The sequence below is a fragment of the Phalangium opilio genome, unplaced genomic scaffold (genome assembly GCF_054372755.1).
Source record: "Phalangium opilio isolate 3A_F unplaced genomic scaffold, DU_Popi_V2 ptg000209l_1, whole genome shotgun sequence".
Classification (NCBI taxonomy): Eukaryota; Metazoa; Arthropoda; class Arachnida; order Opiliones; family Phalangiidae; genus Phalangium; species Phalangium opilio.
The window spans coordinates 13,756,990-13,773,332 of NW_028324217.1; the positions used below are offsets into that span (position 1 = coordinate 13,756,990).

Here is a 16,343-nt window from a genome sequence, read left to right on the forward strand (position 1 = left end):
ATATATACCCCAAAATTTCAAAAAAAGCGGGCAAGAGGGGTACCCTTCACTTTAAACGTCAATATTAGCAAAGTTTCGAAAGATAATAGGAACAACTTTATTTTAAACGATTTAACTATTTTTAGAGTTATTTACTGGCGATAAAAATAATTAAAAATAATTATATTTATTTAAATATTAAAGATAAACCCAAGTACCGAAGTCGTTAAATCATTGCCTCCTATATCTATCAAGGCCCGTGCATTGCGTTATATTTCCTACATTGCCTCTTATATCTATTTAGGCCCGTGCATTGGGTTATATTTCCTACATTTCTTCCTGTATCTATCAAGGCCCAGGCATTGTGATATATTTCCTTCATTGCCTCCTATATCCAACAAGGCCCGTGCGTTGTGATATATTTCCTTCATTGCCTCCTATATGTATCGAGGCCCGTGCATTGCGATATATTTTTGAGAACAACAACCAAAATGGGAAGCTCCTCTCAGAACCATAATAATTAGTTTTCTCTGTTATATGAAATGAAAATATGGATAATATTTTCGGCAATTCGATTTGAATGGCTTTTTCTGATGTATCACTCTCTCAGCACTGTCCATAATGGACAGGAACGTAGAGATTCGAGACACTAGGAATTACGATAGTGTTTCAAATCCTCTGTAATGAGGGCTTAAAGGCTTGGAGTGAGTCGAAAGATAAATACACATCCTAGTTTTTAGTTGTACCATGCGTAACACAATGTTGCCAGGCGTTTATTGAAGGATGCTTGGGTACTAGTACAGACTGTTACGTCTACCAAGCTTCCTAGCATCCAACATTAAATAGGATTCAAAAAAGCCAGTGTTAAGCGCATGTCATGGGTCAAGTCGTTAAATATATCGACGCAGTTAAATAGCTGATGGCATTATTTTATCCACTTTCTCATTGCGTTACGAGAGGAAGTTCAACTTTGGCACGGACGACAGATGGCGCTCTTAACCTTCTACCCCCAAAAATCGCTGTTGTCTGCTCGTTTTCCCCTTCCGCGTTTTTTCGTTATAAACTTATGATTTAACGAACTGTTAAGATAAAATTTCATATTTCCTAAGACAGATAAGCTTCTGCTCCTTTCATCTCACTCCCAGTTAGATTTAACCTTGTTAAAACATAATCAGATGAATTTGAGTTACAATGTCGTAAAACCCTGTGCATACAATTACCTAGGAGTGATAGAGACATTTTTAACGATGCCTAGAGATGATTAAGTTAAGCGAAATTGTTTTACGTTTGAATAAAAATACCGCTTCCAGTAGTGGGTTTATAGTACTCCTTGTTTGTGTAAGATTAGTGTAGCTGTAGAGCGTAATCATGGTAAACGTTTAAAAATATATATTTTCAATAAAAACACCGCTTCCACTAGTGGATTTATACTCCTTGTTTGTGTAAGGTTAGTGTAGGTGTAGAGAGTAATCATTATAAACGTTTAAAAATATATTTTCAAAAATGAAGAATATAGAATATTTATTTTGTATCAAAAAATATTTTGGTGCTTAGATTGCTTTAGAAAAATCCAAACGGCTAGGTATTGGTAAAAAAGACATGTGTAAGCTATTTGTAGATGAGATAATGTTTTACATGTTTTAAATGAGGCTAAAACTTCCACTATTGTGTCTAAAAAAGTTGTTGGCAATGTATATTTTTTAAATATGACGGAATTGCGGTTGATATGATAGCGCCCTATTTGCGAAAAAAACCTTTTTTAAACAGTTGAATCACTCTTTGATAGAATTTCAAGAGAAGAAGTTAAGCGTTAAATTTGCTCGATTAATTTTGTTCGGAAAATAATATATTTAAGCGCTACGTATTACTGAAGGAGATTGATTTTGCCAATCTTTGTGAGTATTTAACTGTTTAATAATTATTTTGGTTAAGTGGGAGCCTAGCTTATGTGTGATTGAGTTGTGGCTCCCATGTTTTGGGGACATTTGCTTTTTGTGTGGCGAGGTATGATTCAGCTTTGATATGGACAAATGTTACAAATCATACTGGTAGACTAAGAATACGGTTGAGGTATAGCGAGAGAGTAGAGTTTCCACAGCAATTGAGAGATATTGAAAAGGCTTGAACAATTGACTATTTTAAAATTGAATTCTTGCAATTGCAAAGAATTAAAAAAAAGCGTTAGATGCATATATTTAGGTTGTTTAAGGGGTAGTGATAGTCATCTCCACTCGGAGAGGTAATATTTTGGCTTTCCCAACTTGTAACTTCTGAAATTGCTCATTAAAAAATAAGTGGGAAAATAATTCCATATCTAGGTAAATACGTTTTTAAGTAGTCCTCTTGACTCGGAGACGTAATATTTTGGTTTCCCAACTTGATAACTCTAATTTGAACTCAAAATCGCCTTGATGGTGTCTATTTTTTAAAGGTACGGTTTCATAAAATATTTTTAAACAATATTAATCTAATAGTTAATGAAATTTGAGTTTAATTCTCTTTCTTTTTGAAAATAGTAAAGTAAAATAAGCAAGTAATCAAAATGGGAAAATCCTGCCAATATAAGAGTTGCTAAAACTAAGAAACGACAAGTAGGAAAATTGAAGGAGCGTTTTTTATTCCTTTTCCTAAAAAAATGCGATTGAAAGTGCGAAAGATGGTTTAAAATTGTTATTAATAAGGGTCTTATGCCTGAAAAAATAAACAAAAACCACTATGTTTGTTCAAAACACTTTGTTGGAGGTAAAGGTTCAACAAGCGAATATCCAGACCCCCCTTCCAGAAGACGTAAAAGCTTATGAAAATCTATTAATTTCTCTATCGGTACGATGACGAAACTTACAAATAATGAAAAATTATACAATTGGTATCATACATATGGTAAAAGTAAGAAAGATGAAAGTAGTATTTCCGATCAAACTGAAACATCAATTAAACAAGAGCCCGAACTTCCTGAAGTGTATGTGGAAAATGAAAATGAACCCATTGGGAGGATTGACATTTCCATTACTAATTCACCAATGACAAATGAGTGCATTGATAAGGCAACATCACCAATAGCGAGAACAGTGAACACAGCAACGTCTCCGTTTATTTTGAGTCAAGTAGTTTCAGTCTCTGAAAATCTTTTACCGGGTTTTCCGTTTTATTATGACCTCACTAAAGTGGATAAGCCACAAGATAAACTTTGTCAGTAGTTTTTATTATATCAAGCGAAAAATGTGAACACATTGAATTGGTTTTTTAAAGCTGCTAGCAAAAATAGTAATGAAAATCTAGATGTGGTGTCTTTCTCAAAACCATTGTTAGTAAGCTCTTTGGTTGTCAGTGTCACTGCTAATTTGGAATTTTCCATGTTTCTCGGACAAAATACCATTGCTGAGAGTCATGACATATACAAAGAATTTAGTACTAATTGCATTTCTACCATAAAGGATTTACTGGATATATTTGACACATAGATTTGTGGTCCTGTTGCGAAGGTGCCAAAGAGAGTTCATTGCTTATGTTCAAAGAAAGATACCTGAAAAATGACACTTTTTGCCAAGTAACTCAGAGTTTTAAATCCAAAAAATGCGAGCTTATGTTTAAGAATTCAAAAGCCAAGATTTGTGGAAAGTGCAGGCGCACCAAAATAATTCTACAAAAGAGGCGTAAGAAAGATAAATTCGAAAACACAACCCCAAGGAGAACCAACACTCGCTATTTAGATAAAAACGCATCAATACTAAAATCTGCATCTCTAAATATAAAACGGCGGGCTCGAAGACACACGTATCTCCAAATGTAATTAAAAAGTTGATAAATGAAAAGGGTGTAATCTTGACTAATGAGGATAGTCTGGGATTCGAAGGGATTTTAAAGAAAAATCCCTTTGAAAGTGCAAAAAAATTCCAGAAGTTCCTACTACACGAACAACTTGAACTACTTAAATCGAACAAGTCAAGACCAAGAAAGTGGCATCCACATTACATTAGATCTAAATCACCAGCCACTTACAACGTCATAAGTAAAGTTCTTTCTTTACTATGTGTTAATTGTCGTTGATTCAGACGTGTAAATTAATGATTATTATTTAAGATTTGCGGTTATAGAAAAGGATAAAAAGTGTTACGTTTATTTAATTTTTTTTTCCACCAACGTACACTAGTGCTTAGCCGTGAGGCCTTGAGCACCAGGAAGAAGTGAGCGTGAGACCCTACGCGGCCCAACACTGACGGGGGCCGCTAGGTCGTATGTGTGTAAACAGGGAAGGAAATGAGGTTTACTTGGGAGGTGACGGAAGGTGGAATTGGGGTAAGTCACCACCGGCGGACGCGGGACAGTCGGAATCTAAAGGGCAGGATCGCCGATATGTGTCGTATTCTCTCAAACTTTGCCGCCCAGAAGCTTGGCTTACAGGAGTGCGCCACACTCCCGGCTAGTTACGTTTATTGATCGTCTTTACATGTTCACGCGTAAAACCTGAATGCCTGTCTCTAGCCGTTTACTGCGCTAACCTCGTGTTTCGTTATTGATCGGCGATAGCTATGCTATCGCCATCTATGTTATATTTGGTTCGAGTGTTTTGGCGTCTCTATCAACTATGCGTTTAGATAGAGCTAACATTCGGCTAATCCTGACTACCTGATAATCTCCTGATTAAGCGCGTCGACAATCTAACGTGAAACCAAAAAAAAAAAATTGTTTTACAAGAAAACAAGATCGCGGCGAAAAAAAATTTAAGTCACACAAACATTAAAAGTTAGTCAAAATAATACATTGAACGGTATTTGTACTGAAAAGAGATCTTATCGTTATGAAATTAATTTTTGTGAATATTAATTAACTATCACACTGTCACTTTTAGTTCGTAATATAATCTTTTAAGTAACTGGGCATTTGCTTGGTTCGTTTACTACGTCTTGCTTCCGTTTCGTCTTCGTCCAAGACACCGTTTGAATCATCAGGGTGCGATTGAATTGAAGTCGTTGCTGATCCAGTTAGAATATCGTCTGCGACGTCTGAATCTGTCTCATTCTCGTGGTCGGACTCGTCCAGGGTCTCGTCGGAATTGTCAATAATTGAGAAACGTTTCAATTTATCGACGGGTGGTGTGTTCCGGTAAAATCGATTGGTTCTTTGATTTTCTGGAAGATCTTCAATTAGGTATCGATCGTATTAAAGTTGCTTTGATACCACGTAAGGGCCTTTGTATTTGACTGCCGTTTTTCTTGGTAAACCGGTGCTTGGAGGGTCTCGTTCTACGATGACTAGGTCTCCTGGTTGAAACGTAGGCGCTTTGGCTCGTTTAACGTTATAACGCTCCCGTCGCTTGACTTGGTCAATTAGATTAAGATTCCCATGATATCTTCTAAGAATTTTCTCGTGGCTGCCATTCCAGTGTCTCTTACGGCACGTAGAATCGTAAATTTCGTGAATGCATCGATAGCTGCTATAACGTAAGTATTCCCGCGTAGACTACGAACAAATGGACAGAGGTGGTCCATATGAATAGTGTGGAAGGGAAGCATGCCTGGGACCCTATTCTCTAACTACATTTGGATTGTTCCTAATCCAAATGATTTGGATTTGGGGTCGATTCATCCCCAAATGACACTAATGGGTATTCTGTAACTCCAAATCCCTTTTGATTTGGTTCAAACCCTATCCAAACATTTGGGCAGCCAAATGGCCGGCCAAATCGTCATTTGGATAGCTCTTTTCGCCTTTTTCACCCCGTTTGTGGCCGCCATTTTTCTTTAGGGGAAAAAATTTGAGAGTGGGTCCTATTTCGTTTTCATTTTCATATTTTTTTGAAGATTTGCTCGGTATGGAGGTTGGTACGGAGAGTTCTCCGAAGGTTGAGGATGATTGTTCTGTTGGTATTGCTGAGCACCGTTGGATGGATATTGAGCGCGTGAGCGGTTTCCAGATAGGCTGGGAGGGGCGGTGTAGAGCATCATTCGTAGGCGCGGCGTATAGAGCCTTGGGAGCAATATTAGCGGTCCCCATCGCGCCAGCATGAAGAAAAGCAATCAATTTCATCAGCCTGGCAAAGTTTCACGGCTTCTTCGAGCGTAAGAGCAGGTATAGCAAGGAGGTCTTTACGTACCTTGTCACTACGAATACCGCACACAAGCTGAGTGGCGATAAGAGAGTTCGTCAGAGTCAAAAATTCCCAATTTTGCGCTTTCGTCTTTAAGTCAGTGAAAAAAATTGTCAAAGGTTTGCGTCGAACTTTGTTTCGTTTGAAAGAACGATACCTAAGATGCTTATGTTTTTATATGGGCGATAATAGGCGTCGAAAGCCTCAAAAATCACTGCCAATGTACGGTTGTCACCAACAGGTAAAATTGATAGAGTGTTGTAAATACGGCGCCCTTCAGGGCCTAATATATGTAAAAACGTAGCACGTTGTTTTGCTACAGTGGAAGTGCTTAAATCAGCAGCGACTGCATAAATCCCAAAACTTTCCTTGTATTCTGTCCAGGAAGAAGCGGGGTCCGCGCCAGGAACGAAAACAGGCGGACTCTTGAACGACGTCATCGTGGTCGACAAGGTCCGAAATGAACGAGACAATAGCGCGACTAAAACACGTTATTAAGGTGCTATTCTATACACGAAATTCGAAATAAAAACGTAGTACGACGAAATAGAAGCGAGGTTAGCGATATCCAACCTCTATCACCATGTTAAGTGTGATTAAATGACACGTTGCTTTAAGAACTAATAGCTTTATTCGACTGCATAACTGGAGCCCTTGAAGCGCGAGTTCGAGTGCTGTCCGCTTGCCGAGCCTTTCCCGGACTCCTCACCTAGATGACGTCATCCTTGTTAAGAGGATGGCGTCCTCTAGTGGAAGTTATTACAAGTACTAAATAAGTACGAGATTCAAATGTAACATGACCATCTTTTGGTCTCCTTTTATGACGATAGGACTGCCAGATATGTTTATTATTGGGATGTTAGTGCAACCTTCTTTATCTATTTGGTAGATGCCTCTCGGAATGCAATATTCTTCTTCGGGGCGTAACCTCATTTGGCTTTCAACGTAAACATCCTGTTTTAAACCCGTTTTCTGTGTCCAAACGTCCAGAAATACGACATAACTTGCTGGTATGACAGTTGCGTTCCTTGGCCGCAAATATATTGTGGAGGAGGATTTATATAGGGGATTTTTGTGTTCTTCAAGCAGTTATCTTCTTCAGTTGGTTCTTCCGTTTCTTCAAATAGGCGTAAGGTATTCCCTCTATTCACGATGGTGATGTGAGTTTGTTCCGTCAGGGATTGTCCATTAATTAGTAATGGGATTTCTTGTACCTCGTCTCGGACTACTAGTACGTCTGTCGTTGCCGTAGCTTGATCTACAGTAATCCTAGCCTGTTTGATTACACCTATCGGCCTGGTACTTCCTTTTCCGGCATATCCACCAATAGAGCATCCATCTTTATCCTCTTCAACAAGGAAATCCATTTCTTGTGCCGTACTTTCACGAAGTCGCTAGTTGACTTAGGCCCTTACGAAACGTAACACTTGTATGCATGAATTTGAAATAAAATAAATTTGAAATTGAATAAATTGAATGTTCATTCATTTGCTTCCCTGGTCAACATACGATTTGATTGGATAGCCATTAATCGTAGCATCCATAAAGTACTTGTGATTATCTACGGTACTTTGTTTCGTGTCTTCAACGTGGTGGACTTGCTTTGGATTCTTAAAAACTTTAGATTCGTGTCCTAGTCGTTTGCAGTGATCGCATCGTGGTCTCTTCTGTGGACTGGGGCAGTTCCGGGTGAAGTGGCCGTATTCGTTACAATTGTAACACTTTGCTCTAATCTTTGGGGCAGCGTGGTTGTCTTTAGTTTCTAATGTTCTTTCGTTATCGTGTCCGTTCCGGTTAGAAGGTGCGTTACGTTAACTAAAATGTCTGTTGTGGCTATGCTTGGCCTGGTCGTTGCCGTCGTTTTTAATATTTGCGCCACTACCGTTTCCGTTCGTTAATTTTAATATTCCTTCCAACTGGTGTATACACTGTAGAACTTCTGGCGGGGTAAGGAATTCTTTCATTGTTAGAGCTGTAATTAATTCCTTATCGTCCAATCCCGTTATGAAATACACTATCATATTTGCTTCCGAGTAACCGCATTGGCGTAATTTGGCTACTTTCTCGTGATAATACGTGGTGACACTTTCGCCCTTTCGCCACGTTCTGGCTTCCATTTCTCGTTGGAGTTTCATTACACTCTATGTCACCGGAATGATTCATCGAATCCAATGATTCATACAAAATTTTAGCGTAAAGTGTAGTCGTGAGAGAGCATTGCTAATGATTGTTTGTTCTGACCAACGAGATGTTTGGGTGAGGTCGTCGATTTTCTTCAACCACATGGTCATCGTTTGGTGTGGTGCACGTTCTGGGTCAAATTCTGGGATGATCTTACTGGACTCACCCCAGTGGTGGTGCTGTACCAACGTACTGGGTAAATTATTCGCTGCAGTGCTTGGCTGAGGTGCCGTGATATTCGTTGAACTTCCTCCCAAATTTGGCTGGTTCACTAGTGCTGCACCAATGCTGGCTCGAATCATCGTCTGCATCTGCGCCAAGGGCTGCAGCTAGGGTTTGCTGAATCGTAGCCGCGATGGAATCTTGAATTGCCTTTTGGAATACATCCATCGATACGTAACCTGGCGGTATCGGTTTCGTAGCCGGGTTTTCGTTTCCGTCGTTGGCTTGTGGTTGTATTCTTTCGTTGTCAGCCATCGTTGTTTCTTGTTCGTTGTGGGCCAATTCACTATCGTTTCCATACTCGTTGCAACTACGGATATCGGGAGTTACTGTCCGTTCGACGTTAAAAGTTCCGAGGATATTTTGTTGTTCGTTGAAGTTCTCGTTGGTTTCGTCGGCGGAGTCGAATTCTTCGGACGGTTCGTTTAATGTAACTGCGTTTACACGTTGTAATATAGCTAGTTCGTTTGTTTGATTACACGCAGTGCATTGTTTTATGTCCTTACGTGAGATATCTTTGACTATCCGCGTTCCCGTTGAACTTAGTAGATAATTAAGTCGATTTTTCGTTTCAACGCTAACACTTCTTCTAAAGTGAGTGCATTCGTTGATTTCGTTGGATTCGCGTTGCATTGGTCCTAGGCTTAGGAGGTTTTTCGTACACGTACTAAACGTTGTCCATTGTTCGTTAAGTCAGGCGGCCACGTTTTCCTCTCGTTGTAAAGGCGCTCGATTCTCTTTTTTTATATCAGTACCTGTAAGGGTTGGATTAAGCTTTGAATGAAATGACTACCGTGTCGTCGGTACGAACTGTCATCTTTATTATTTAACACCGTGCTACATGTTACACTAGCCGTCGAGATAATGGTACGTTTTTAATACAGAGGATAGATTATATGGTATATTCCCATTGGACCGAATCCCATTCGACCGAAACCGCTTTTTGGTTTTTTATGGAGAATATATTTAAATTTCCAGCCCAATGGCGGGTTTCTGCTGAATGGGAATTTATTTGAAAGAATTAGTTAATTAAATGTCTGTGAGGATTTCGAATCACCGCAGCAGCATGGTAGAATATCAGGCTTTTAATTCAGAGGCTCGGGTTCAAACCGCGAGAAGGAAATCGTAAGATTGGTTAGGTCAGGTTAGGTTAGGTTATGTTAGGTGATGTTAGGTTAGGTTAGTAATATTTTATAAATCATTTAACTATGGTACGCCTTTTCCAAAATATTGATGTTTAGTTTCATTGACTTCTCAAATAATATGCCTTTTCCAAAACATTACTGTTATGTTAGGTTAGGTTAGGTTTGGGTTGGTTAAGTTAGGTTAGTATTATTTTACAAATCATTTAACTATGGTACGCCTTTTCCAAAATATTCATGTTTAGCTTCATCGACATCTCAAATAATATGCCTTTTCCAAAACATTACTGTTATGTTACGTTAGGTTTGGGTTGGTTAAGTTAGGTTAGTAATATATTATAAGTCATTTAACTATGGTACGTCTTTTCCAAAATATTCATGTTTAGCTTCATTGACTTCTCAAATAATATGCCTTTTCCAAAACATTACTGTTATGTTATGTTATGTTAGGTTAGGTTTGGTTTGGTTAAGTTAGATTAATAATATTTTATAAATCATTTAACCATGGTACGCCTTTTCCAAAATATTGATGTTTAGCTTCATTGACTTCTCAAGTAATATGCCTTTTCCAAAACATTATTGTTATGTTAGGTAAGGTTTCGGTTGGTTAAGTTAGTTTAGTAATATTTTATAAATCATTTAACTATCGTACGCCTTTTCCAAAATATTCATGTTTGGCTTCATGGACTTCTCAAAAAATATGCCTTTTCCAAAACATTACTGTTATGCTAGGTTAGGTTTGGTTTGGTTAAGTTAGGTTAGGTTAGGCTAGTGATATTTTGTAAATCATTTAACTATGGTACGCCTTTTCCAAAATATTGATGTTTTATAGCTTCAATGACTTCTCAAATAATATGCATTTTTCAAAACATTACTGTTATGTTAGGTTAGGTTTGGGTTGGTTAAGTTAGGTTAGTAATATTTTATAAATCATTTAACTATGTTACGCCTTTTCCAAAATATTATTAATGTAAAGAAAGCCGCCTTTATTAGCAATTCTCTCCATTATCGATCACTCTAAAAATTCAATTTTGCATTTCAAACATCAATATATATATACAACGAAAACTGTAGGGTAAAAAAAATTCCTTACAATAAGTGAAAACGTTTGCTTTTTAAATTTTGATATATATTTTCCCAAAACCGCACATTTGGGCTGTTTTCGGTTGAATGGGAAACGCGTTCGGTCGAATGGGACACAAGCGATTATATATGTTACTTAGTCTATAAAAAATAGGTGTGAGTTTAGATAAAAACCAACTAAAAAAACTAATGTACATTTTTATACTCTACATCACTTCACACTTTTATTTATTTATTTATGCGTCGTAACGTTGTCGTGGTTGTCTCGCGCGTTGCGATCTTCGTGGGCCTTCGTTTGCGGCCTGTGTCTCCTGTGGTGCGATGATTGTTGAGCCGCTCGTGGTCTTGCGTTGTCGTAGGGCGAAAGAAGGTTGTATCGTAATGTTGTCGAAGCTTGGGTGGTTGGATTCGTTTGGGCTAGCATCGCTTGAAGATGGCTCGTCGGTCGTTACGCGTAGCTGGTTCCTATGTCGAAGGATGATGCCCGTGCTGGTTTTGACTGAATACATGACGTGGCCGAGTCTTTCCGTGATTGTGCCATGTAGCCACTACGGGCCTCTGCCAAAGTTGCGGGCGTATACGTGTTGTCCAGGCATCATGGTTACTATGGTCTGATTATGATTGCTGTTTAGGGTTCGAAAATGACGGTAATTTTGGAAAATGGTAAATTACGCCGTAATTTACCGCGTAAATTACCGTTCATGGTAATTTACGAAAATTCAAAAATAAATTATATTGATCGTTTATAAGCTAAATAATGAAAAATATCACTTGAACATAGCTATACTTTTTATAGCATTGTATCGTGCATTATTTAACACCGATTTTGGATGTTTGTAGTTCAAAAGTATTTTGAACAGAAACATCCATTTTTTTTTCTTACCTATTTTGCGAATTATTGCTATTTATGGTTTTAGAATAAAATTCTAGAGACAGGCCGATAATAGTTTAAACCGATACCGATATATAGGTATAGCCAAATATCAGTACCAATATTGGTATCGGCCCATCTCTACAAAATTCAAACAACTACATGGTTTCTAGCTGACGCAAAGGAACTCGACAACAAGAATAGACGAGAAAATAAAATTTCATTTTCGTAATCAAATTTTTCCCACGCTTGCCGTTTGACTTTGTACGACCTCAGGTATGACTTACTCATGTCTCATGAGAAGAAATAAGTGTGCCTGCGCGGGTAGAGCAAAATATGGAGCTTTTAGACCATTTTTCAAAAGAAAGAAATGAGAATTCGGTGGTAAATTACCATCGTGGTAATTTACCAGCGTAAATTACCACGGTAATTACCAGGGTAATTACCGTTTTCGTAATTTACCCGAGAAAATCGTAAATTACAGTTACCGTGGTAAATTACCGTGTAAATTACCATGGTAATTTACCGATTTAGAACCCTATCAATGCTGTTTGTAATGCTTGCTCTGGCGACTTTTGGATTGAACACGTCCAACTTGGTCATGATCGGTCTTTTGAACATCTTTTCCGCTGGTGACAGGTGACCATCTATCGGTGTGCGTCTGTAGTTCAGCAAAAATCGCGATATCCGTACTTCTAACGGGTTCTTGGAATGGTGTTGCAGACTACTGCCGAGCAGATTCAGTTCGGAACATGACTCTCCGGAGATTTTCTTTAACGTGGTCTTCATTGTTCTGACGCATCTTTCGGCCTGACCGTTGGATGGTGGATGGTATGGTGCCGTGGTCATATGTGTGATCCCATTGTTCGTTGTGAAGGTCTTAAATTCATCGCTTGTGAACGAAGTGGCGTTATCTGATACCAGCGTCGACATTATTCCGAAGCGTGCGATGTGTCTACGAAGGCACTGTATGACGGTTGCGGAGGACGTGGAGCTGTCTACCTCGATCCATTTGGAATACGCGTCGACAGTGATGAGTAGGTAACGGTTTTCTATCGGCCCAGCGAAATCCACGTGTACTCTTTGCCATGGCGCCATGGCGCCGTGGCTTCCGGCCACGGTGAGAATTGTTTGCGTGGCACAGGTGCGTTAATCCTGCATATTTTGCAGCTGTCTGATAGTTTCTGTAGATCCTGGTCGATGGCAGGCCACCATACTTTGGCCCGTGCCAGCTCCTTCATTGCCCGTACACCTTGGTGTGTGCTGTGCAATTCGTTCATGACCTTCTTTCGCAGTGCGGTGGGCACGATGACTTTGTTACCGATGAAAAGGATGCCTTTGGCGGTGGATATCTCCGTAGACCCCCGGAAATATCTGCTTATGTCCTCGTTGTTCTTGCCATTCTTGGGCCAACCCTTGATGGTGTGTACAATAAATTTTGCCAGGATCTGGTCGGTTTTAGTAGCTTTGGCCAGTTCCTGAATTGTGACGGGCGCATTCTCTGTGTCTCTGGTCAGGAGCACCAGTTCGGTAGGTAGCGGTGGTTCAATGTCCATCGTCTGCAGTGGAAGTCGGCTGAGAGCGTCGGCGTTGCTGTTCAGACTGCCTTTCTTGTACACGATTCGGTAGTCGTACGCCGACAGCATCAGTGCCCATCTTTGCAGGCGAGGAGCAGCCATCTGCGGGATCGGCTTGTTTTCGGAGAAGATTGTGACCAACGGTTTGTGATCGGTGACCAGGACGAACTGCATTCCTAGCAAATAGTCCCGGAACCGCGTGACGCCAAAGTTGATGGATAGCGCCTCCCTCTCTATCTGGGGGTAGTTCTTCTCTGCCGACGATAATTTACGGGATGCGAACGCTATGGGTTTTTCGATGGAGTCGATGTTGTGTGATATGACGGCGCCAACTCCGACAAGTGATGCGTCACAAGCCAGGATGATCTCTTTGATAGGGTCAAATAAGGTGAGTAAATTGGTCGATTATAGCGCTTTCTTGGCCGCTTCGAACGACTCTTGGTGGATCTTCGACCAGTTCCATGGTGTTGATTTATTGAGTAGACCGTAGAGATGCGATAACATGGTGGAGGCATTCGGAATGAAACGGGCATAATAATTTATTAGTCCCAAAAACGAGCGAAGTTTATCAGCATTCTTGGGTGGCGGTGCATTCTTTATGGCGGCCAACTTTTCTTGCTGCGGATGTAATCCGTTGCCTTCTAAGCGATAACCCAAGAAGTTGATGGATTTCTTTAAGAACTCGCACTTGTCCTGGTTCAGCTTGACGCCTGCACGCTCTAATGTCTGGAATATTTTGGCCAGTTTGTCCAAAAGGTCGTTTTCGTCTGTCCCTCCTACCACTGTGTCGTCTTGGAATGGATGCGTGCTCGGGTGATCTTGTAACAGTACTTCCATATACCTCTGAATTATTGCCGACGCTGATGCTTTACCAAAGGGCAGACGGTCATAGCGATATAGACCTTTGGTTGTGTTGATGATGACAAAATTTCGTGATATTTCGTCGAGTTCCAGCTGATTATATGCATTGCGCATATTTAAACGGGCGAACACTTTGGAACCGGCGAGTTTGGCAAAAATGTCGTCGACGCGTGGCAATGGATAGCGTTCGATGTCGATAATCTTGTTGGTGGTGACTTTGAAATCACCACAGATGCGAACATCTTCGTTCCTCTTCATGATCGGCACGATGGGTGTGGCAAATTCCGCATGTGCGACAGGGCTAATGATATCTTCCGATTCAAGACGTCTGATCTCTTTTTCGATTTTGTCTTTCATGTGGTAAGGGACCGAACGTGCCTTGTAGAATCGAGGTGTTGGGGCGTTGTCGCGAAGGTGCAGTTTGACTAGCACGTTTTTAATGCATCCCATTCCTGGTGAGAAGAGTCCTTTGTGTTTGATAACCAGGTCGGTGAGAACTTTTTGCGTGTTGTTGACCAGATTAACGTACTCTCCCGGTTTCGGAAGTATATTAAATGCAGAGTATATCCAGTTCCTGCCCAGCAGATTTGGACGGTGACCTCCGTCAACGACTAGGGGTAATCGCAATGTTTTTCCTCGGAACGTGACGTTGACGTTGGTTTGGCCCTTGATGTCGAGAAAATGTCCCGTGTACCCGGCAGGATTATCCGGACCGGGTTCGAGCGGTAGGGCGCCGTGCAGTTGATTATAGGTATTTGTAGAGACAATGGTGTACCCGGATCCTGTGTCCACTTGAAAGGTGACTGGTACGCTGTTTACGTGACACGTGATTGTCATGGCTGGTGGCGGTCGACCGTGTGCTGGTTCAGACTTTCCATCGGGAACGCTGGTAGATGACGGAAGGAGCATGCCTTTGACGTCATTGACGAGGTCATATACCGTGAATGCGTCGTACTCCGGTAAATATCCTGCGATGTCTGGCTGGATCTGATGAGGATTTGCGAGATCAGGTGTGTCCATTATGTGATGCGTACGGTGGGTAGGTCGAGGTCGATAGGGGTTTCTTCTGGCGTCTGGTAGCCTGGTTAGAAATTTCTTGCGGCATGCCTTTGCGGGGTGGCCCGTGGTTTGGCAGTCTCGGCATTCATATGGTTTGTACGGGCATTCCCACTCCGGGTGAGTGATTGACGTGCAACGAATGCATGGGTTCTGTTGTTGGCGTGGCGCGGTGTGTCGTGATATTTGCTGTAGTCCTGCGGGGCGTCGGACTGGTGCTGTGGGTGGATTCTCCGAGCAATTGATGTATATGCGGTTGATAGCCGAGGATGCTTCATCGGCGTTAAAGCTTCTGATTTGGTGAATGTCGCGTTCGACTGTCTCTATGACGATGGCGGCACTGAGAGCCTTGTCCAAATCTATGTTATTTATGTCCAGTAAGCGTCGAAGCATGTGTTCATCATTAATCCCGCTGACGAATCGGTCGCGAAGGAGGCGATTGAGAGCAGTACCTTAATTACAGAACTCGGCTAACTTGCGTAGGGAGGCCATGTACTCGGCGACACTTTCGCCGTTACGGCGTATGCGTTGAAAAAACTTGGTGCTTTCAACAGTTTCAGTGGGCGTTGGATTGAAGTGTTTGGTCAGGATGGCGATGAGGTCCGTGTACTGTTTCTCGTGAGGCCTCACCGGCGCCACGATGGAGCGCAATAGCGTATACGTCGTGGTCCCGATGACTGTTAGGAGGACGGCGCGTTTCTGTTCTTGGATGTCCTGGTTGAATAAGGCGTCGGCTCCGGCGGTGGCTGACGCAGGAGTTGTTGGGCGTTCCTTCACGCCATTTGCGAGAAAAAATTGGTCAAGGCGCTCGGCGTATATGGTCCAGTGGTCCGAATGTTCGTTGAACGGTGGGAATTGGCCGAAGGATGTGTTGATGGCGGCCATGAGTGCTGGTTATGCAGAACGTCAAGATTTTCGCAACGAATCGTGGTTTAGATCGTCGTTTAGGTACGCGAGTGTCGAATCATAGGTCCGTCGCCAATGTTATGGTTGGATTAAGCTTTGAATGTATTAACTACCGTGTCGTCGGTACGAACTGTCAGCTTTATTATTTAACACCGTGCTACATGTTACACTAGCCGCCGAGATAATGGTACGTTTTTAATACAGCGGATAGATTATATTTGTTACTTAGTCTATAAAAAATAGGTGTGAGTTTAGATAAAAACCAACTAAAAAACTAATGTACATTTTTATACTCTACAGTACCGATCGTTGTAAATCGTCGTTAAATATTCAATAATTCTGGTGAATCCCACTTCTGAGATGTTAATTGTTAATTG

At 41.0% G+C, this 16,343-nt stretch overlaps 1 protein-coding gene across 1 annotated transcript; it reads right to left on the bottom strand.

The window, feature by feature from the left end:
- Positions 1-13,548: 13,548 nt before the first annotated feature.
- LOC149620744 (uncharacterized) lies at positions 13,549-15,945 on the bottom strand. The gene is made up of 2 exons (XM_089854586.1): positions 15,536-15,945; positions 13,549-15,472 (listed from the first exon to the last, which is right to left on the bottom strand). The coding sequence occupies exons 1-2, from the start codon at positions 15,943-15,945 to the stop codon at positions 13,549-13,551; spliced, it is 2,334 nt and encodes a 777-aa protein (XP_089710712.1).
- Between the last annotated feature and the right edge of the window lie 398 nt (positions 15,946-16,343).